The sequence below is a fragment of the Pan paniscus genome, chromosome 12, assembly GCF_029289425.2.
Source record: "Pan paniscus chromosome 12, NHGRI_mPanPan1-v2.0_pri, whole genome shotgun sequence".
Lineage (NCBI taxonomy): Eukaryota > Metazoa > Chordata > Mammalia > Primates > Hominidae > Pan > Pan paniscus.
Genome location: NC_073261.2, coordinates 41416764 through 41439121, shown reverse-complemented (window position 1 = coordinate 41439121; position 22358 = coordinate 41416764). Strand labels below are relative to the sequence as shown.

The 22358-nt window shown below is 46.8% G+C and overlaps 1 protein-coding gene across 1 annotated transcript in view; it reads left to right on the top strand.

Moving 5' to 3' along the window:
- Positions 1 to 4559: 4559 nt before the first annotated feature.
- Positions 4560 to 22358, top strand: part of LOC134728598 (basic proline-rich protein-like) — an 81152-nt gene continuing 63353 nt past the window's right edge. The window contains exons 1-2 of the mRNA XM_063594526.1: positions 4560 to 4594; positions 6529 to 6610. Of these exons, the coding sequence (XP_063450596.1) occupies positions 4560 to 4594; positions 6529 to 6610 (117 nt within the window). The remainder of the gene's footprint in view (positions 4595 to 6528; positions 6611 to 22358) is intronic.

Genomic DNA, 22358 nt, shown 5'->3' with positions numbered 1-22358 from the left:
CAACATGGTGAAACCCTGTCTCTACTAAGAATACAAAAATTAGCAGGGTGTGGTGGTGCATACCTGTAATACCAGCCTGTGCAACAGGCCTGTGCAGCCCGTCTCTACTAAAAATAGAAAAATTAGCCAGGCACCTATAATCCCAGCTACTCGAGAGGCTGAGGCATAAGAATCACTTGAACCCAGGAGGTGGAGCTTGCAGTGAGCCGAGATTGCGCCACTGCACTCCAGCCTAGGCAACAGAGCGAGACTCCGTCTCAAAAAAATAATAAATAAATAAATAAATAAACAAAACATAATAAGTTCAAAATTCCAATGGTAAAAAGAATACACAGTGGAGTTTCCCACTCTGGGACACCCAGTTCCCTTCCCCAGAGGATCTATTGGTTTCTTTTGTTTCCTTCCAGAGCTAGTTTATACATATACAAATTATATGAGTGTGTATGTATATATATACTTTTTTCCTTTTTTTCCTACAAAAGGCAGCATATTATTAATATAACAGGGTTCAGATACATGCTTTTTCATATATCAGGATATCTTGGAATGATCCAGATCAGTACCTAAAGAGGTTCCTCTTTTTTTTTTATAGTTGCATAGTATTTCTTTATGCAGTTGCACCATCATTGTTATTTATGTTGAGCACAGAGGTTACTTCCAGTCTTAGTTATTACCAACAGTGCTGCCATGCAACACCTTATACAAATGTAATTTCATACACATGCAAGGAAAGAAGCAGTCCTAGAAGAGAAAATGGTGGCAAAATTTTGTTAGTTATTGTCAAATTGCCCTCCATAAAATGTACACCAACTTTACCCTCCCATTTGCAATACAGGGCGGTGCTCCAGGTGTGAATGGAGACGACTTCGAGCTCACTGTGTTGAGAAACTGCTTTTCAGAGGGCTTCTACAGAGCCCACAGGTGAGTGAGCCCCTGGAGGAGGGGGCAGCTCTCTCCTTCCAAAGCTCTTCCTTTATACCTTTCTCATCTGAAGTTATGAAATTCACCATGGTCATTTGTTTAGTCAGTCTCCCCACTCTGGCTGTGAACTTCTCAGGAGCTAAGATTCGACTTTATTGGCCGGTGTGGTGGCTCACGCTGTAATCCCAGCACTTTAGAAAGCCGAGGTGGGTGGATTGCTTGGGCTCAAGAGTTGGAGACCAGCCTGGGCAACATGGCAAAACCCCATCTCCACAAAAAATATAAAAATTAGTCAGGCGTGGTGGCTCACACCTGTAGTGCCAACTACTCGGAAGGCTGAGGCAGGAGGATCACTTGAGCCCAGGAGGCTGGGGTTGCAGTGAGCCAAGATCGTACCACTGCACTCCAGCCTGGGTGACAGAGGGAGACCATGTCTCAAGAAAAACAAAAACAAAAACAAAAGATTAGGCCTTTATTCACCTTTACACCTGTAGTGTCTGGCCCAGAGCTCTTAGATGATCAATAAGGGTTTTATTAGATGAGTGAAAAAAATTAATAAATTGGGCCAGGTGTGGTGGCTCACGCCAGTAATCCTAGCACTTTGGGAGGCCAAGTTGAGACAATCATCTGAAGTCAGGAGTTCAAGACCAGCCTGGCCAACATGGCAAAATCCTGTCTTTACTAAAAATACAAAAATTAGCCAGGTGTGGTGGTGCGTGCCTGTAATCCTAGCTACTTGGGAGGCTGAGACAGGACAATCACTGGAACCTGGGAGGCGGACGTTGCAGTGAGCCGAGATGGTGCCACTGCACTCCAGCCTGGGCCACAGATTGAGACTCCGTCTCAAGGAAAAAAAAAATGATAAATTGGGCTTCTAGGTTCAATCTCAGGAAAACAACTGGAAACTATATAATGTAAGGACTAAGGCTATAATCACCTTAAGAGATTTCATGACTCTGCAACTTCCCCGTGTGTGGGATTTTTGTCTTCTCACCTATATTTTCCTAGACAGACTAGTAATTAAACATCTAAAACAAAAAGGGTCAGTGCCCTGTAAGTGTGTAGAGTATCCTGACTCAGCCAGCAGGTATCTTCTGCTCACTGGGCCCACACTGGCCACAAGGCCAGGACATAGCTTCTGTCTCAGAATCCTAGTCATGGCTCTGTGGTGCCATCTTTTTAGAAGTAGTTCTTGAGGGCTACAATGTGCCAGGCACTGGACTGGTGGTCTGAGCTCCATCTGCATAGGGGAGGGATTTCAGAGCATTGCCCCTTAAAGTGAATACTTGTTGCTTGTTCCCCACCCCTCTTTCTCCAGCACAAGACCCTGCTGCAGGTTCCTGACCTCAGAGATCCATTCAGGGGCCAGCAAATGACCCTACTGGCCCCATCAGAGTGACTCTCAGCACTGTTGCAGGCACCTGTGGATAAAAGGCTTGCCCTTTTTGGCTTGACTTGATCTGGAAAGGAATGAGTTGGAACTACTATTACCATTTTTTTTTTAGATGGAGTCTCGCTCTGTTGCCCAGGCTGGAGTGCAGTGGTGTGATCTCAGCTCACCAACCTCTGCCTCCCGGGCTCAAGCGATTCTGGTGCCTCAGCCTCCTGAGTAGCTGGGATTACAGGCGTCCACCACCACGCCCGGCTAATTTTTGTATTTTTAGTAGGAGATGGGGCTTTACCACGTTGGCCAGACTGGTCTTGAACTGCTGACCTCAAGTGATCAGCCTGCCTCGGCCTCCTAAAGTGCTGGGATTACAGGCGTGAGCCACTGCACCTGGCCTACTATCACCATTTTTTGCCACCACACAGAGAACCCCCCCACCAAGAATAGAGCTGAGAGATAGGAAGTGAGACTGAATCATCAGGGAGTGAAATCAAGGGCCTTGCCACATTTACATCCCTAGATCCAGTCATGCCTAAAGTGAGGCTTTCAGTTACATGTGAGAAAGAGCTCTAGCATATATTCTCTGTTCTCTCTGACTATAGAAGATCAGTCACATGACGAATTTTATTTCACAAAGCTGCTGGAGGCCTGAGCTATAGGTCTGCATACAGGTAAGAGGCCCCCCCCCCATGAAGACTGAGAGGAAAGATCCGTAGATACATGGGTGAAACAAGGTCAATAAAAGGCATTCTGCCTCCACTGAGATACAACAGGTATATAAACATACGGGAGAGAAAGGGAAATGGGTCAGTCAGAAGCCAAGACAAGCTGGGGTTGTCAACTTGGTCCAGGAGTGGGAATGAATGTGCCAGTCACCCCCAATTACCAGGAGACATAATAAATGATTGTTAAAGGCTGGGTGCGGTGGCTCTTGCCTGTAATCCCAGCACTTTGGGAGGCCAAGGCGGGTGAATCACCTGAGGTCAGGAGTTTGAGACCAGCCTGGCTAACATGGTGAAAGCCCGTCTCTACTAAAAATATGAAAAAGTAGTGGGGTTTGGTGGTGCTCACCTGTAATCCCAGCTACTCGGGAGGCTGAGGCAGGAGAATCGCTTGAACCCGGGAGAAGGAGGGGTTACAGTGAGCCGAGATTGCGCCACTGCCCTCCAGCCTGGGTGACAGAGCAAGACTCTCTCAAAAAATAAATAAATAAATAAATAATTGTTGTTGTTTGTGTCACCGACACAGTAGATAACTGAAACTATCTTCCTTCCCATATCTGCTCCTCTTCTTTTTTTTTTTTCTTTTTCTGAGTCGGAGTTTCATTTTTATTGCCCAGGCTGGAGTGCAATGGCCCAGTCTCAGCTCACCACAACCTCCCCGGTTCAAGCGATTCTAGTGCCTCAGCCTCCTGAGTAGCTGGGACTACAGGCATGCGCCACAATGCCCAGCTAATTTTAGTAGAGACAGGGTTTCTCCATGTTGATCAGGCTGGTCTCGAACTCCCAACCTCAGGTGATCCACCCGCCTCAGCCTCCCAAAGTGCTGGGATTACAGGCGTGAGCCTCCGCGCCTGGCATCTGCTCCTCTTCTCATATCTCCCATGTTGGCTAATGGCACCAGCACCTCCTGTGGTAAATATGTATTCTGTCTTTGTCCTCAGTCTTTGCAAGCAGCTCCTATAACCCTTGGAATCCCTGGAATGATATCTTTTGTGTGCTAATAAGGTGCCTGGTGGCTGGGGGTCCCTGACATAGCTTGAGGATGGGGGCTGGTCACCAGAGAGACCAAGGCATGACAGAATTGGAACTTTCAGCTCATCCCCCAACCTCCAGGAGGGAAAAGGGGCTGGTGATTGAGTCAATCAGCATTGGTCAATGATTTCATCAATTGTGCCTGTGTAATGAAACCTCCATAAAAACCCCTAAATGATGAGATTCGGGGAGCTTCCGGTTGGTGAACACACTGAAGTGCTAGGAGGGCGGCCTGCCCAGAGGAGACATAGAAGCCCTGCGTGCCCCTCCAATACCATGCCCTATGCTTCCACCTGGCTGTCTCTGAGCATATGTCCTTGATCATAAAGTGGTAAGCCTAACGAAAGTGTTTCCGAGTTCTGTGAGCCATTCTGGCAAATTATTGAACATGAAGAGGGGGTTGTGGGAACCTAGGACTTCTATAGCTGGTTGGTCAGAAATACAGATGGTAACCTGGTACCAGCAACCGACATCTGAAATCAGGGCAGTCTTGCGGGATGGAGCTCTTTGGTGGCATTGACACTAATTCTAGGTAGATAATGTCAGAATGGAATTGATTTGTTGGATACCCAATTGGTATCTGGAGAGTTGAATAACTGGTCAGTATAAGAAAAAACTCACACATTTGGTGGCAGAAGTATTGTGAATAAAAACAGTTCAGAGCTCCCCTACTCCCAAACCAGAAAACCTGGAGTCATCTTCGATGCCACCCTCTCACCACCCACCCTCTGCACTATCCCTGCCAATCACTTGCCAAGTTATCCTGATTCCACCCCCAAATACCTCTCTCATCTCCCGTCTTCACTTTTCATTCATCATTTACTCATTCAATCACAGATATTTGCTCTTATCTTCTCTGTGCCAGGCTTTGTGATAGGCATTGGAGTCAGAAGAATGAATGAGACCTGGTAGGAAAATCACAATCTAGTGGTAAAACAAAAACCAGAACACAATCATAAAGCAATGGGATTCACACTCAGAAATGCATAGAGCTGCTGGGCGTGGTGGCTCATGCCTGTAATCCCATCACTTTGGGAGGCCGAGGTGGGCGGATCATGAGGTCAGGGGTTCGAGACCAGCCTGACCAACATGGTGAAACCCTGTCTCTACTAAAAATACAAAATTAGCTGGGCATGGTGGCACATGCCTGTAATCCCGGCTACTCAAGAGGCTAAGGCAGGAGAATCACTTGAACCTGGGAGGGAGAGATTGCAGCAAGCCGAGATCGCACTACTGCACTCCAGCTTGGATGACACAGCGAGACTCTGTCTCAAAAAAAAAAGAAAAGAAAAGAAAAGAAAAGAAAGGCACAGAGCATCATAGAGTCCAGGGCAGGGGTGCCTGACCAAGCTCGGGAATGGTGGGGGATGGGGTGGGGACATCAGTGGAGTTTTTTGGGGTTTTTTGTTTTGCTTTGTTTGAGACAGGGTCTTGCTCCGTCACCCAGGCTGGAGTGCAGTGGTGTGATCATAGTTCACTGCAACCTTGAACTCCTGGGCTCAAGGGATCCCCCGGCCTCAGCCTCCTGAGTAGCTGGGATTACAGGCATGAGCCACCACACCCAGTCAATAGACTTTTCTTGATGTGGGTGACACCCAAGCTTTAAATTTGAAGACTAAAGGAGAGCTGGCACACCAACAGTATACGAGGGGAGGGGAGGGGAGGGGAGAGGGGAAGGGAGAGGAGGGGAGAGGGGAGGGGAGAGGGGAGGGGAGGGAGGAGGGGAACGGAGGGGGGAGGGGAGGGGAGAGGGGAGGGGAGGGAGGAGGGGAACGGAGGGGGGAGGGGAGGGGAGGGAGGAGGGAGGAGGGGAGGGGAGGGGAGAGGGGAGGGGTTAGGAGGGGAGAGGAGGGGAGAGGAGGGGAGGGGGAGGGGAGGGGAGAGGAGGGGAAAGGGGAGAGGAGGGGAAAGGGGAGGGGAGGGGAGAGGGGAGGGGAGGGGAGGGGAGAAGGGAGGGGAGGGGAGAGGACACAGCAGGCTGGTAGGGCAGCTTTGAATATGGCTCAGAGACGAGGCAAACAAGGTCTGAATCACTTCTGCTCCAAGTCCAGGCCCACATTACTTCTTATACGGACAAGAGGCCAGTAACTGCTCTGCGCACACATTCTCCTCCCATACCATCAGAAAAATCTCCCTAAAGCTCAAATTTGACTTCCTGTCTCCCCTGCTTGCTACCCTCTGCTGGTTCCCCTTTCTGATCTGTGGTGTCTCAGCTCCACCTCTGTTCATAAACTTCATATGGTGCCTTCAAAAGTATTTCCGTCTCTGGACCTTCATCCCTGCGCTACTGTCTGCCTGGAATTTCCTGCCCTGCGTTGGTTGATGAGGTGGACTCCTATTCATACTTCAGAGTGACCCAGATGTGACTTGTTCCACAAAGTCCCCTCCCACTTGCACTCACCTCCGTGGTGCACGTATTCCAGGGCCGTGAGCTTCACCTCTCTGCACGTCTCCCTCCTGCTACAGCTGTGAGGGTGCAGACCTCCTCTGCTGGCACCAGGGCCCGGCCTGCAGTGGGCCTTCGGCAAATGCGGAACTAAGGCTACCGGTAGGTGAAAATGCAGCTAATGCCCAGGAAGCTAGAAGCTGTTGGAACATTTCTGAGACCCTTTAGACCTGGAAATAGCTCTATGTGAGAGGGTTGCTGATAGAGAAGGCTGGAAGTGAGGTCCCTCTGTCCCCAGCTTGCCTCAGACCCTGGTTCCAGATACAGTTGCATGTGTTTCCAACCATAACTCTGACCTGGCTCCTCAACCAAACCTCCCCTGCGTCCATGGATCTGTCTGAACTCCCATTTATAATCGTAAGAAGCTGTGGGTTAGAGGCGCTGTGCTAATGATGGCTATATGGTTATTATGATTGTGAAGTTGTTATATTTTACATAGAATGCAAGTTTATGTACATTACGATTAAGACTAGTAAAGCTCTTTGGAACTTTAAAAACAAATCCCAGTCAGGCGTGATGGCTCACGCCTGTAATCCTAGCTCTTTGGGAGTCCAAGGCAGGAGGACTGGTTAAGCCCAATTCTCCAGGAGTTTGAGACCAGCCTGGGCAACATAGTAGGACCCCATCTCTACAAAAAAATAAAAATCAAAAAATTAGCCAGACGTGGTGGCATGCACCTTTAGTCCCAGCTACTCGGGAGGCTGAGGTAGGAGGACTGTTTGAGCCCAGGAGGTGGAACCTACAGTGAGCCATGATCTCACCACTGCACTCCAGCCTGGGCAACAGAGTGAGACCCTGTCTCAAAAAAACGAAACAAAACAAATCTCAATTCAATTACATTTAATTATTTCAAAAACCAAGCTCTCTCATTGTACAACATTCAAACAATAAAGTAAGAAAAAGTGCCTATGGGTCCCAAATTGGTGTGACTACTGTGTCCTGTCAGCCTATAGAAACACAAGTGTCTGTGTGTGTAACTTTGACCCCTTCTCCTCCCCCTCCAAAAAATGTACATGCATATATATATATATATATATATTCTTTTTGTTTTGTTTTTGTTTGTTGTTTTTTGTTTTTGATATTAGTAGAGACAAGGTCTCACTATGTTGCCCAGGCTGGTCACAAACTCCTGGGCTCATGCGATCCTCTCACCTTGGCCTCCCAAAGTACTGGGGTTATAGGTGTGAGCTACCATGCTCAGCCTATATATTCTTATTCTTTTTTTTTTTTTTTTTTTTTTTGAGACAGAGTCTTGCTCCGTCACCCAGGCTGGAGATCAGGCCATTGCCTGATCTCGGCTCACTGCAAACTCCACCTCCTGGGTTCAAGCGATTCTCCTGCCTCAGCCTCTCGAGTAGCTGGGATTACAGGCATGCACCACCACACCAAGCTAATTTTGTATTTTTAGTAGAGATGGGGTTTCACCATGTTGGTCAGGCTGGTCTTGAACTCCTGACCTCAGGTGATCCACCCACCTCAGCCTCCCAAAGTGTTAGGGTTACAGGCGTGAGCCACCATGCCCAGCTATATATATATTTTTGTTTTGTTTTGTTTTGTTTTGTTTTTTGAGGCAGAGTCTCGCTCTGTCTCCCAGGCTGAAGTGAAGTGGCACGATCTCGGCTCACTGCAACCTCCGCCTCCCAGGTTCAAGCGATTCTCCTGCCTCAGCCTCTCGAGTAGCTGGGATTACAGAAGCGCACCACCACAGCTGGCTAATTTTTTGGTATTTTTTAGTAGACAGGTTTTCACCATGTTGGTCAGGCTGGTCTTGAACCCCTGACCTCAAGTGATCCGCCCGCTTCAGCCTCCCAAAGTGCTGGGATTACAGGCGTGAGCCACCACACCTGGACTTACATTCTTTTTTTAAACAAAAACAAAAACAAAAACAAAAAAACACCTGATGGGGTCAGGTGTGGTGGCTCACGCCTGTAATCCCAGCACTTTGGGAGGCCGAGGTGGGCGGATCACTTGAGGTTAGGAGTTAGAGACCAGCCTGGCCAACATATAGTGAAACCCCATCTCTACTAAAAATACAAAAATTAGCTGAGTGTAGTGGCGCACACCTGTAATCCCAGCTACTCAGGAGGCTGAGTCTGGAAAATCACTTGAACCTGGGAGGCGGAGGTTGCAGTGAGCTGAGATCACGCATTGCACTCCAGCCTGGGCAACAAGAGCGAGACTCCATCTCAACAAAACAAAACAAAAAAACAACTTGATGGATATCTTTGTCAGTACATATAATTCTATTTGGTTCTTTTTAATGGTCACATAGTAAGACTTATTATATTAGGGTCAGCAAAGTATGGCCTCTAGACCAAATATGGCCCAGCACCTAAATGAAGTTGTATGGGAACATAGCCATGCCTATTCCTTTCCATAGAGTCTCAGCCTGCTTTTGCACTATAGTAGCAGAATTGAAAGGTTGCATCAGAGACTGTGGCCTACAAAGCCTGGAGAGTTTACTATCTAGCTCGTTACAGAAAAAGTATGCCAACCTGTGCAATATATGGCTGTATCATGCTTTATTTAGCCTGTCCCTGTTAATAACATTTAAATTGTTTCCATTTGTTCAGCATTAGCAAACAATCTCAAAATTAACACTTTCGTTTTCAACATTTACATAAGTTGGTTGGGCGCCGGTGGCTCACGCCTGTAATCCCAGCACTTTGGGAAGCTGAGGCGGGCAGATCATGAGGTCAAGAGATCAAGACCATCCTGGCCAACACTGTGAAACCCCGTCTCTACTAAAAATACAAAAATTAGCTGGCCCTGGTGGTGCGCGCCTGTAATCCAAGCTACTCGGGTGGCTGAGGCAGGAGAATCGCTTGAACCTGGGAGGCAGAGGTTGCAGTGAGCCGAGATTGCGCCACTGCACTCCAGCCTGGGTGACAGTGCGAGACTCTGTCTCAAAAAAAAAAAAAGAAAAAAAAACATTTACATCAGTTGATAGCCACCACGGCTATCAGTGAGTGAGAACATTAGTAAGTGTGAACCCAATGTATCCATACAGAAATGTTTCCTTTAAGAGTGGACCCTCACATTAATAGACATTGTGGCTCCAGGGGCAACTTTGGAAATAGGAGCAATTGCCAAAGTTGCCAAGGCAAAGGGCTGTACAGAAAAATCTCATTTTCATAATAAAGAACCAGAACACTCACCAAAGAGCATCAAAGCAGGCTTCAGGATCCAGGATGAGGTGAAAATTCAGGGATGCAGAACAGTGAAACATAGATACGAGCCGTGGATGGCCTACTGTCAGTGATGGAGTGACATAAAGGAGCCCAAAAGTAAAGGGAAAGATATTATTTTAAACATTAGCTGGGCACAGTGGCACATGCCTGTAAGTAATCCCAGCTACTCGGGAAGCTGAGGCGGGAGGATTGCTTGAGTCCAGCAGTTCAAGGCTGCAATGAGCCATGATCATACCTCTGTGCTCCAGCCTGGGCAACAGAGTGAGACCCTGTCGAAAAAAAGAAAAGAAAGAGAGAGGCCGGACGTGGTGGCTCACACCTGTAATCCCAGCAGTTTGGGAGGCTGAGGCAGGTGGATCGCCTGAGGTCAGGAGTTTGAGACCAGCCTGACCAACATAGTGAAACCCTGTCTCTATTTAAAATACAGAAAATTAGATGGTGGTGGGCGCCTGTAATCCCAGCTACTCAGGAGGCTGAGGCAGGAGAATCGCTTGAACCCGGAAGGCAGAGGTTGCAGTGAGCCAAGATCGTGCCATTGCACTCCAGCCTGGGCAATAAAAGCAAAACTCCGTTTCAGAAAAGAAAAAAAAAGAAAAGAGAGAGAGAAAGAGAGAGAGGCAGGAAGGAAGGGAGGGAGGCAGGAAGGAAGGGAGGGAGGCAGGAAGGAAGGGAGGGAGGCAGGGAGGAAAGGAGGGAGGGAGGGGGAAGGAAAGGGAAGGGAAAGAAAGGAAGGAAGGAAAGAAGGAAAGAAAGAAAGAAAGGAAAGTAGCAATTACCAAGCATTTGCCAGGCACAAGTGCTTGATATTGTATAGGCAGGCATGGTATTCCAAATGTTCAATAAGGATTATGGCTCAGACATCAGCCAATCAGAACAGATGAAGAACTTTTGTGTTTTTCTTTCTTTCCTTCTTTCCTTCCTTCCTTTCTTCCTTTCTTCCTCCCTCCCTCCTTCCTTCCCTTCCTCCTTCTCTTCCTTTCTTTCTTCCTTTTTTTTTTTTTTTTTGAGACACAGACTTGCTCTTTTACACAGGCGGGAGTATAGTGGTGCAATCATGGCTCACTACAGCCTCGACCTCCCAGACTCAAGTGATTCTCCCACCTCGGCCTCCATAATGCTGGGATTACAGGCATGAGCCACTGCACTCGGCCGGATGCAGGACTTAAATAATTGATATCACTGAACCAGTGTGAGCTGCTGAATATCACACTGCCCATATTCAGCACTCAATTTAATCCCCACAGTCATATGCCACCTGACAGTCAAGAGAAGCAACTTTGAGGAAAAATATCAACCAACACAGTTTCCTTCTCCTCCAAGCATGTCTCGGGATATGTCCCCTCCACTCTAATCACTGATGGTAACTGAAGAAGCAATTGTCAGACCTCCTGCACAGTCTCAGACTATACTAGAAAAGATGGATATGTGTGTGTAAAGTTATATATTGCTATAGATATTTCTCCAAAGAAGATATACAAGTGGCCAATAAGCACAAGAAAAGATGCTCAACTGGGCGTGATGGCTCTTGCCTATAATCCCAGCACTTTGGAGGCCAAGGTGGGCAGATCACCTGAGGTCAGGAGTTCAAGACCAGCATGGCCAACATGGCAAAACCCTGTCTCTACTAAAAATACAAAAAAATTAGCCAGGCATGGTGGCAGGCACCTGTAATTCCAGCTACTCAGGAGGCTGAGGCAAGAGAATCGCTTGAACTCAGGAGTTGGAGGTTGCAGTGACCTGAGACTGTGCCACTGCACTCCAGCCTGGGCAACAGAGTGAGACTCCATCTCAAAAAAGAAAAAGAAAGAAAAAAAAGAGAAGATGCTCAACATTATTAGTTATTAGAGAAGTGCAAATCACAACCACAAGATACTACTCCATATCCACTAGAATGGATATAATAAAAAGAGGGACCATAACAAGTGTCAATAAGGATGTGTGTAGAAATTGAAGCCCTCATCCACTGAAGGTAGGAATGTAAAACAGTGCAGCTGCTGTGGAAAACAATTTGGCAATTTCTCAAAAAGTTAAACAGAGGTACCATATAACCCAGCAATTCCACTCCTAGGTATACACCCAAAAGAAATGAAAACAAGTGTCCACATAAAACTTGTACACAAATGTTCATAACAGCACTATTCACAATAGCCAAAAGTAGAAACAACACAAATGCTCATCAACTGATGAATGGCTGAACACAATGTGGTATATCCATACAATAGGCTATATTATGCAGCCATGAGATGTACTGAGACATGCTACAACATGGATGAACCTTAAGGACGTTGTGCTAAGTGAAAGAACAGACACAAGGCCTGGCGCAGTGGCTCATGCCTGTAATCCCAGCACTTTGGGAGGCCAAGGCGGGCAGATCACCTGAGGTCAGGAGTTCGAGACCAGCCTGGCCAACATGGTGAAACCCCATCTGTATTTTTAAAAAGCACACAAATTAGCCGGGCATGGTGGTGTGTGCCTGTTATCCCAGCTACTCAGGAGGGTGAAGCAGGAGAATCGTTTGAACCCGGGAGGCAGAGGTTGCAGTGAGCCAAGATCGTACCACTGCACTCCAGCCTGGGCGACAGAGCGAGACTCCATCTCAAAAAAAAAAACCCAGAAACAAAAGGCCACATAGCATATATGATTCCATTTTTATGGAATGTCCAGAATAGGCAAATCCATGGACACTGAAAGTAGATTCATGGCAGCCTGAGACCGAGGGTGGGAGAAACAGGAAATGACTGCGAATGGGTATAGGCTGATGAAAATGTTCTAGAATTAGATAGCGGGGATGGTTACATAACTTTGTTAATATACTAAAAACCTTTAGAAGAGTGTGAATTTTATAGTATGTGAATAACATTTCTTTAAAAACTACAGATTAGGCTGGGAACAGTGGCTCGTGCCTGTAATCCCAGTACTTTGGGAGGCCAAGGCAGGAGGACTGCTTGAGCCCAGGAGTCTGAGACCAGCCTGAGTAACATAGCAAGACGTCACCTCTACAAAAAAATTTTTTAAATTAGCCGGATATGGTGGCACTCGCCTGTAGTTCCAACTACTCAGGAGGCTGAGGTGGAAGGATTGCTTGACCCCAGGAGGTCAAGGCTGCAGTGAGCTGTGATTGAGCCACTTGCACTCCAGCCTGGGTGACAAAGTGAGACCGTCTTAAAAAATAATAATAATAATTTTTAAAAAGCTACATATTATTAGCCAGGTGTGGTGGCACATGCCTGTAATCCTAGCTACTTGGGAGGCCGAGGCAGGAGAATTGCTTGAACCCGGGAGGCAGAGAGCCAAGATCGTGCCACTGCACTCCAGCCTGGGCAACAAGAGCGAAACTCCGCTCAAAAAAAAAAAATTACATATTATTATGCCAACGAACCACATTCCTTGGTGATTTGCCTTCATTTTTTATGCCAAAGATCTCCCTGTATAAGAGAGAGTATGTGCTTCATTTTGGCACATCCTAATTATCAGTAATGCTTATATAGACTTACTCTGGGCCAGATACTACGCTAAGTGCTTTCCATGAGTGAATGAACTCTATTGTGTGAGATGAGCCACTATTTATACTTCTGGACCCGTGATCCCTGATGTCTGCCCATTTGAGTTCTGAGAGTTGGCCTCAGCACTAGGATGGTGGCAGCAGTGGTGCAGAGAGAGAGAGCACAGGAACTCGGTTCAAAAAACTCAAGAAAACTCAGAACACTGATAGAAAATAGCCTGGGACAGTATCCAAAAACAGAAGAACAAGTTGAAGCTCAAAATCAGGAATTAGGTTGCAGACTGGGATTGGTAAAGAAATTGGAGTTGGGGGTGGGTTCCCAAAAAGGGACAATGTCAACACCCCATGCTACAACACCGAATCCCAATAAAACATAGTAGATATAATCCAGGTCTACATCAAAAGTTCTTGGGAATGTACATGAAATCATATTGGGGCCAAGATATGTGAAGTGAGGCACAGATCTGGCCATGCAGTGCAGGGATGATGCCAGTGTTGATTTCTAAGCCTGTGTTTTCCCTGAGTTCTGATGGATCAGTGCCTAGGAGAACAAAGGCAGGATCAAATGCTCCAGGTACTCAGAGTCAGAAATCCAATCTACAGGGCAAGCAATGAAGACAGCAAGACAGGACCGCAAGACGAAAACTAAAGGCCAAGCCCAGGGATGGGTGATGATTTCCAAGAAAACATGTAAGCTCACTGACTGTCCCTGGCCACTGGCTCCTGGTGCCAGATTATAAAGCGAAGGTATGGGAAACAGCAACATGAACTCAGGGATCAGCCCAGGACAAACAGAGCTGAGTCTGCTTTCAACCTGCCCCCTGGAATGAAGTGAGCTATGGACTACATAACAGGATGCGACGAGACGACAGGACAGCAGAAAGCTAAAGGCAAGCCTAGTAGACTCTATCCAAAGTGTCCATCTGGGTTGGACACGGTGGCTCATGCTTGCAATCCCAGCACTTCGGAAGGCCAAGGCAGGCAGATTGCTGGAGCCCAGGAGTTCAAGATCAGCCTCGGCAACATAGTGAGACTTCGTCTCTACAAAAAAAAAAAAAAAAAAATTGGGGCCAGGTGCAGTGGCCGAGGCCTGTAATCCCAGCACTTTGGGAGGCCGAGGTGGGTGGATCACAAGGTCAGGAGTTCAAGACCAGCCTGGACAATATGGTGAAACCCCATCTCTGCTAAAAATACAAAAATTAGCCAGGCATGGTGGCAGGCGCCTGTAGTCCCAGCTACTTGGGAGGCTGAGGCAGAGGAATTGCTTGAACCCGGGAGGTGGAGGTTGTAGTGAGCCAAGATCACGCCACTGCACTCCAGCCTAGGCGACAGAGCAAGACTACGTCTCAAAAAAAAAAAAAAAAGTAATCAGCTGGGTGTGGTGATGTGTGCCTGTAGTCCCAACTACTCCTGTGGCTGAGGTGGGAGGATTGTTTGAACCCAGGAGTCTGGGGCTGCAGTGAGCCATGATCATGCCACTGCACTCCAGCCTGGGTGACAGAAAGAGACACCATTTCAAAAAACACAAAACAAAAAAAACAAAAAAGTTTGGCCGCAATGGCTTTTTAGAGACACCACATCTAAAAAAACAAGAAAAAGAAGGGCAGGGCATGGTGGTTGACACCTGTAATCCTAGCACTTTGGGAGGCTGAGTCTGGAGGATCATTCTGAGGTCAGGAGTTCTAGACCAGCCTGGCCAACATGGTGAAACCCTGTCTCTACTAAAAATGCAAAAATTAGCTGGGTGTGGTGGCACCCATCTGTAATCCCAGCTACTCGGGAGGCTGAGGCATGAGAATTGCTTGAACCTGGGAGGCAGAGCTTGCGGTGAGGCAAGATTGGGCCACTGAACTCCAGCGTGGGCGACACAGCGAGACTCTGTCTCAAAAAAAAAGAAAAGAAAAGAAAAGAAAAGAAACAACTGGCCACAGAGTAGAGAAAGAACAGAATGGGAGAAAGACGAGAGGTTTGGGGACCAGTTAGGAGACAACTACAAGTTGAGAGTAAAGTGATAAAGGCCTAAATCAGAAGTTGACAAACTTTTTCTGTAGGGCCAGAAAGATGTTGGGTAACTCTCCCAGGGTCACCCTGATGGTATGTGGTTGACAAATTTTTTCTGTGGTAAATATTTTAGTCTTTGCATGCCATAAGGTCTCTGTATCAATTTTTTAACTATGCTGTTGTAGCACAAAAGTAGCCATGGATAAGAAGTAACAGGCTGGGTGAGGTGGCTCACACCTGTAATCCCAGCACTTTGGGAGGCAAAGGCGAGTGGATCACCGGAGGTCAGGAGTTCGAGACCAGCCTGACCAACATGGAGAAACCCAGTCTCTACTAAAAATACAAAATTAGGGCTGGGCGCGGTGGCTCACACCTGTAATCCCAGCACTTTGGGAGGCTGAGGTGGGCAGATCACCTGAGGTCAGGAGTTTGAGACCAGCCTGGACAATATGGTGAAACCCCATCTCTACTAAAAATACCAAAATTAGCTGGGCGTGGTGGCATGCACTTGTAGTCCCAGCTACTCAGAAGGCTGAGGCAGAAGAATTGCTTGAACCCAGGAGGCGGAGGTTGTGGTGAGCCGAGATCGTGCCATTGCACTCCAGCCTGGGCAACAAGAGCAAAACTCCATTTCAAAAAAAGAAAAATTAGCTAGGCCTGGTGGCGCATGCCTATAATCCCAGCTACTCAGGAGGCTGAGGCAGAAGAATTGCTTGAACCCGGGAGGTGAAGGTTGCAGTAAGCTGAGACGGCACCCCCGCAATCCAGCCTGGATAACAGAGAGAGACTCTGTTTAAAAAAAAAAAAAAGTAACAAATAGGCATGACTGTGTTCCCTGTGTTCCAATAAAACTTTATTTACAAAAATGGTGGCGGGGGGCCAGATTTGGCCCATGGCCTGGTTTGCCTACCCCAGACCTAAAGTAATAATACAATAGTCAACATTTGTTGAGAACTGTGACATACCAGGCACTTTATTACTGATTCTCACTGCAACCTTGAGGGGAAGTATTATTGGCTCCCTTCTGAAGAAACTGAGGCTGAGAGATGTTGGGTAACTTTCCCAGGGTCACCCTGATGGTATGTGGCAAAGCTGGGATTCAACTCAGGTCTTACTCGAGAGTTCATGATTAGTCCATGCCACCTGCCGGAGCAGTCAAGAGGAAGGGAGAGGGGAATATATGACTATCAGGTCTCAGTTCCTGGGAGAATTCACTCACTCACTCACTCACTCACTCACTCACTCATTCATTCATCCATTCAACAAATGCTATTTGCAAAGTACTTGGGATTCAAAGACAAATAAGATATGATTGCTGTCCTCGGGTAGCTCAGAGTCTAGACTTTTTTTTTTTTGAGACAGGGTCTTGCTCTGTCATCCAGGCTGTTGTGCGGTGACACAATCATGGCTCACTGCAGCCTCGACCTCCTGGGCTCAAGTGGTCCTCCCGCCTTAGCCTACCAAGTAGCTGCGACTACAGACATGCAGCACCACACCAGGTTAATTTTTTTGTTTTTTGTTTTTTTGTAGAGATGGGGTTTCGCCATGTTGCCCAGGCTGGTCTCGAAGTCCTGGCTCAAGTGATCCACCCGCCTTGGCTTCCCAAAGTGCTGGGATTACAGGCGTGTGTCACCATGCCTGGCCAAGTCTAGCATTTAAACCTTTAACTGAATGTAAGGGATGAAGAAAAGGGAATGTGATTTATTTTTTATTTTTATTTTTTGAGACGTAGTCTCGCTCTGTCGCCCAGGCTGGAGTGCAGTGGCGCGATCATGGCTCACTGCAAGCTCCGCCTCCTGGGTTCATGCCAATCTCCAGGCTCAGCCAGTAGCTGGGACTACAGGCACCCACCACCCCGCCCGGCTAATTTTTTTTTTTTTTTTTGTATTTTTAGTAGAGACGGGGTTTCAGCATGTTAGCCAGGATGGTCTCGATCTCCTGACCTTGTGATCCGCCCGCCTCGGCCTCCCAAAGTGCTGGGATTACAGGCGTGAGCCACCGCGCCTGGCTGGGAATGTGATTTATTAATAAGATCAATGAATTAAAACATTGAAGTTGCTCTCATCCCTGCTTCCTTCCTTCCTCTAAGCATCCAGAGAGCCCTCTGATCCTTTGGGATCACAGACATGGGATATTTTTACTCTCCAGCATGAACACATAGGTGGATTTACTGTGAAACTACTGAAGCTTACACTTCAGGGTCCCTCGCTTCCTCAAACAGGGCTTCCAAGCCCTATATCTAATTTTGCACTTCTTTCTTAAGAGCTGCCTGTCCCAAATATATAAGCCTCAGGGCCCCAAACCTGGATCCAGCCTGAGTGAATGTTTTTTTAGAGCCAGGTCTGATAGAAGCCTGTTTTTAAGGAATTACCAGGAACTGAGGATGCTGTTTTTGGCCCTCAGGGGTTTCTCTCAGAACTAAGAATTTGGGGGCTGTCCTCAGTCACAGGTGCAGCCTGAAGTCTGTTCCCACCATGTTCACTCTCCTCCATTTACCATCACCTGCCCCTGCTGCGTCTTCCTTTAAAATACAGCCCTGGGCCCTAAGCTTTGTGCTGATTCAAGCTCTTTGGAATTCAAGACATCCAGGAATCCGACGCTCCAAGAATTTTCCCAACGACCTCTCAGTGGGCCATTCAGGCAGGAAAGGATACACACATTCCTAATGGGGCCAGGGGCTGTGACTTAGCCTGTGTGTGGCTGAGAGCCTGCTGAATACAAGGTGCTGGCAGTTGGCAGGGCTTCCCAGGGTGGGGACTTCTTGCTGAGCTCATCAGCAGGCCCAGCTCTGTACCCATTTGTCCAGGGAAAAATCAACCCCTAATGGAACTGTTTGTTTTATACTCTCTCACCGAAGTCATAAATGACTCACAACTAGAATGTTATTAACGTGAGAACAGAGGCCTACCTGGCAAAATAATTGGTTTTGGTCATTTGCTCAGAGTGCCAGGCAAATCCACAAAGCATATCAAATTACAGGTTAGAAACCTGATGAATAAACAAGAATAATACTGTGAGTTCTCAAGGGTACGTCCTGTACCTGTTTTGCCCACTGTCATTTCTCCAACAAGACACAGTGAATACAGCCCCTGACACGTTGGAGGTACTCTATAAAGAGTTACTGAATGATTAAAGGGATGAGCTGTTCTTAGCGGAAACACCCATTTCTCCTAAGATGAATTCGCATTCTTTTGGATCAGTTCTTTCTAAATTAACAGCACTAGCCAGTGGTATCAGAGCATCTACACCTTTGGATATTACAACAACTCTATAAATTCTAATTTCTTCTTTTTTTTTTTTTTTTTTTTTTTTGAGACAAGAGTTTTGCTCTTTCACCCAGGCTGGAATGAAGTGGCGCGATCTCGGCTCACTGCAACCTCCACCCTGCCGGGTTCAGGCGATTCTCCTGCCTCAGTCTCCTGAATAGCTGGGATTATAGGCGTCCGCCACCACGCTGGCTAATTTTTGTATTTTCAGTAGAGACGGTGAAGCCATGTTGGCCAGGCTGGTCTCGAACTCCTGACCTCAGGTGATCCATCCACCTCAGCCTCCCAAAGAGCTAGGATTACAGGCGTGAGCCACCGTGCCCAGCTGAGATGCTATAATTTCTAACCCATGGCTTCCCCTTTTCTGGATTCCATGCAGTCCACACACAAGCATTCTATGACTCATTACCTCCTGAGCATCCAGCTTCTTAACTGTTACATTCTAGGGATCTTTTCCACAGTATGTTTCTAACTCCTTGATGGTTTTTGGGGGAGACCTGGGTGACACACTTGGAACAGACCTGCTCCAGGGGCTTGTTACTTTGTGTACATCCCTCTCCCTTCACTTTCAGGTGGCTTCATTTTCTAATCTTCCTTAGAGCAACCAATCCCCCATACACTGTCTCCTTCTTCAGAGAATCTTTCTATGTGGATTTGTGCTTTTTAAATTGGCATATGAGTTTTAGGCACAGTTGGACCAGGAAATGCCCCATGAGGAATTCAGCAGCTTCTAGAGATAAAATGTGATAGAGCAAATTATGAGTCTGGGAATCAGGACATCTGGGTTCCAGTTTTGTACACATCATTCATTTCACAAATAAGCACCCAAAGCCCACTATGATAGCCAACTGCAGGGCTGTGCTACAAGTATGTAAACAAAGACACCTACTCCTGCCCAAGGGCAGCCCAGTGGGGGAAGTGAAAGGATTAAATTGCAATAATAGAGAATTGTAAAAGGAATTGGGAGCACTTAGTGAGGTGGTTCTACAACTTTATTGCACCATCAGGATCCCCACGGGTGTTCTTTCAAATGCCAATCTTTGAGCCCCATCCTTCAGAGATCCTGATCCGGTTGATCTAGGAATGCTCAGGGACATTGAATGTTTATTCTGAGCACCTTCCCTCCTCCCTCCACTCCCCTCCTGGTGATTCCACTGGAAGTGGCCCCAACCCACACACTTTCCTTCAAGAAAAGGTTCACAAAGGCAGGGGTCTGGAGCTGATTTTTTTTTTTTTTTTTCCAAGAGACAAGGTGTTGCTCTGTCACCCAGGCTGGAGAGCAGTGGTGCAATCATAGCTCACTGCAACCTCAACCTCCTGGGCTCAAGTGGTCCTCCCATCTCAGCTTCCCAAGTAGGAACTACAGGCATGTGCCACCACGTCCAGCCCTTACAGCACATCCAGCTCTTACAGCTGATTTTTAAAGGAGGAAGGAGTACAAACTTATGAGGCACAGAGGCAAAAAATGGCATGATTTTACCCTACGCTCTAAGAAAATGAAGGCCATGAGGCATGAATACCACAGCTTCCTGACCTACCCAAATGGACACCTTTATCTCCACTGGCAATTTTTCTTTTTTGACACAGAGTCTCACTCTGTCACTCAGGCTGGAGTGCAGTGGCACGATCTCGGCTCACTGCAACCTCTGCCTCCCTGGTTCAAGCGATTCTCCTGCCTCAGCCTCCTGAGTAGATGGGACTACAGGCGCGAGCCACCATGCCCAGCTAATTTTTGTATTTTTAGTAGAGACGGGGTTTCACCATCTTGGCCAGGCTGGTCTTGAAATCCTGACCTCCTGATCTACGTGCCTCGGCCTCCCAAAGTGCTGGGATTACAGGTGCGAGCCACCGTAACTGGCCAATTTTTGTATTTTCTTAGTAGAGACAGGGTTTCACCATACTGGCCAGGCTGGTCTTGAACTCCTGACCTCGTGATACACCTGCCTTGGGCTCTCAAAGTGCTAGGATTACAGGCATGAGCCACCGCACCCGGCCCATTGGCAACCTTTCTATAGCACCAGCAGAGGAAGAGGCATCCTGCTCCTGGTGGAAGCTAAATTTATCTGGGCTCCTTCTCCCCTCCATCTCCCACCCTCACCACCCCCACCTCCCTGCTCCACACACACATACACCCTTCAGTTCTCTGCTGCCTCTCCTGGATCCTTCCCCTAAACCTCTAAACACACTAGACTCTCCTATTCCTAAAACCAAAAACACTTCCCTTCACTCTGGGGCCTCCACTTACCATCTTTTATTTCTCATTTATTTCTCTGACAAGCTTTTTTTTTTTTTTTTTTGAGATGGAGTCTCACTCTGTTGAGTGGTGGCAGTCTTGGCTCACTGCAACCTCCAGCTCCTGGGCTCAAGTGACCCTCCTGCCTCAGCCTCCCAAGTAGCTGGGATTACAGGAGTGTGCCATGACGCCCAGCTAATTTTTGTTATTTTTAGTAGAGACAGGGTTTCACATGTTGGCCAGGCTGGTCTTCAACTCCTGACCTCAAGTGATCCACCTGCCTCAGCCTCCCAAAGTGCTGGGATTACAGGTGTGAGCCACCATGCCCGGCCTCTGCCAAGCTTCTTTAAATACAAAAGAAAAGAAAAAAGAAACAAAAGGGCTATGAAACCAGTGTATATGTTCATTACAGAAAATTTCAAAACTAAAAGGAAAAAAAGTCCTTCATACCTTATCATAAGCTCTCAAAACATCAATCAGAACTGCTTCAATTAGTTTTGTCACCAGAATGTAAACACCTCCAGGATGGGGACATGGTTTTCTTTTTCATGATTGTGTCCTCAGTGGACCCAGAAGACTCAATAAATATGTATTTATTGGGGACTACTAGATGGAAGAGAGAGGGAGTGAGTCAAGGGCTGAAAACCTACCTTCTGAGTACAATGCTTAGTACCTGAGTGATATAATCATTCACACCCCAAACCTCAGCATCATGCTATATACCAGATAACAAACCTGGGTAACATAAAAAAAAATACATCATCCATATTATACCCCCATAACCATATTGACTCTGATAGCCATCCAATCTTCACATGTTTTATTAAAAATTAAAAATGAGGACAGGTGCCATGGCTCATGCCTGTAATCCCAGCACTTCGGGAGGCTGAGGTGGGAGGATCATTTGATGCCAGGAATTTGAGACCAGCATGAGCAACATAGCAAGACCTCAACTCTAAAAAAAGAAAAAAAACTTAAAATTAGCTGGGCCTGGTGGTACATGCCTGTAGGCTCAGCTACTCAGGAGAGTGAGGGTGGGAGGATCGCTTGAACCTGGGAGGTCGAGGCTGCAGTGAGCCATGATCATGCCACTGTACTCCAGCCTGGGTGACAGAGCAAGACCCAGTCTCAAAAAAACAAAAAACAATAATGACATCAGGCTGTACATACATAATTTAGAAAAGAATGTTTTGTAACCTGCTTTTTTCACTAAAAAAAATCATATTTCTAGTTCATTACCCATTTATAGTTGCTGCTTTTGGTTTGGACAGACAATAATTTATAGGTTTTCAATTTTAAATATTAAAAAGAACACTGTGATAAACATTCTTGTGTCTAAAATCTTTGCATCTATCAGTAATTACTTAAATAGACTGAGTTGAGCTGGGATTGCTGTGGCAAAGAATGGGCAAAAATCTATTGCTCTTGAAACCTACCATAAAATCCCATTTGGAATGCTTGTAACAAGTCATATTCCTTTCTTGACATCCTCATTATCAAGTATTATTAAAAGTATTTTTCTGCCAATTTAAGAGGTGAAATGGTGTCTCCTTTTAATTTGGATTTGATTCCTAGTGGTTGAGTTTGTTTCACATTCTTATTTCAGCTCATCTTCTAGAAGTCATCTATAGCTACTGTCAGTTTCTAGGCTTCCAAG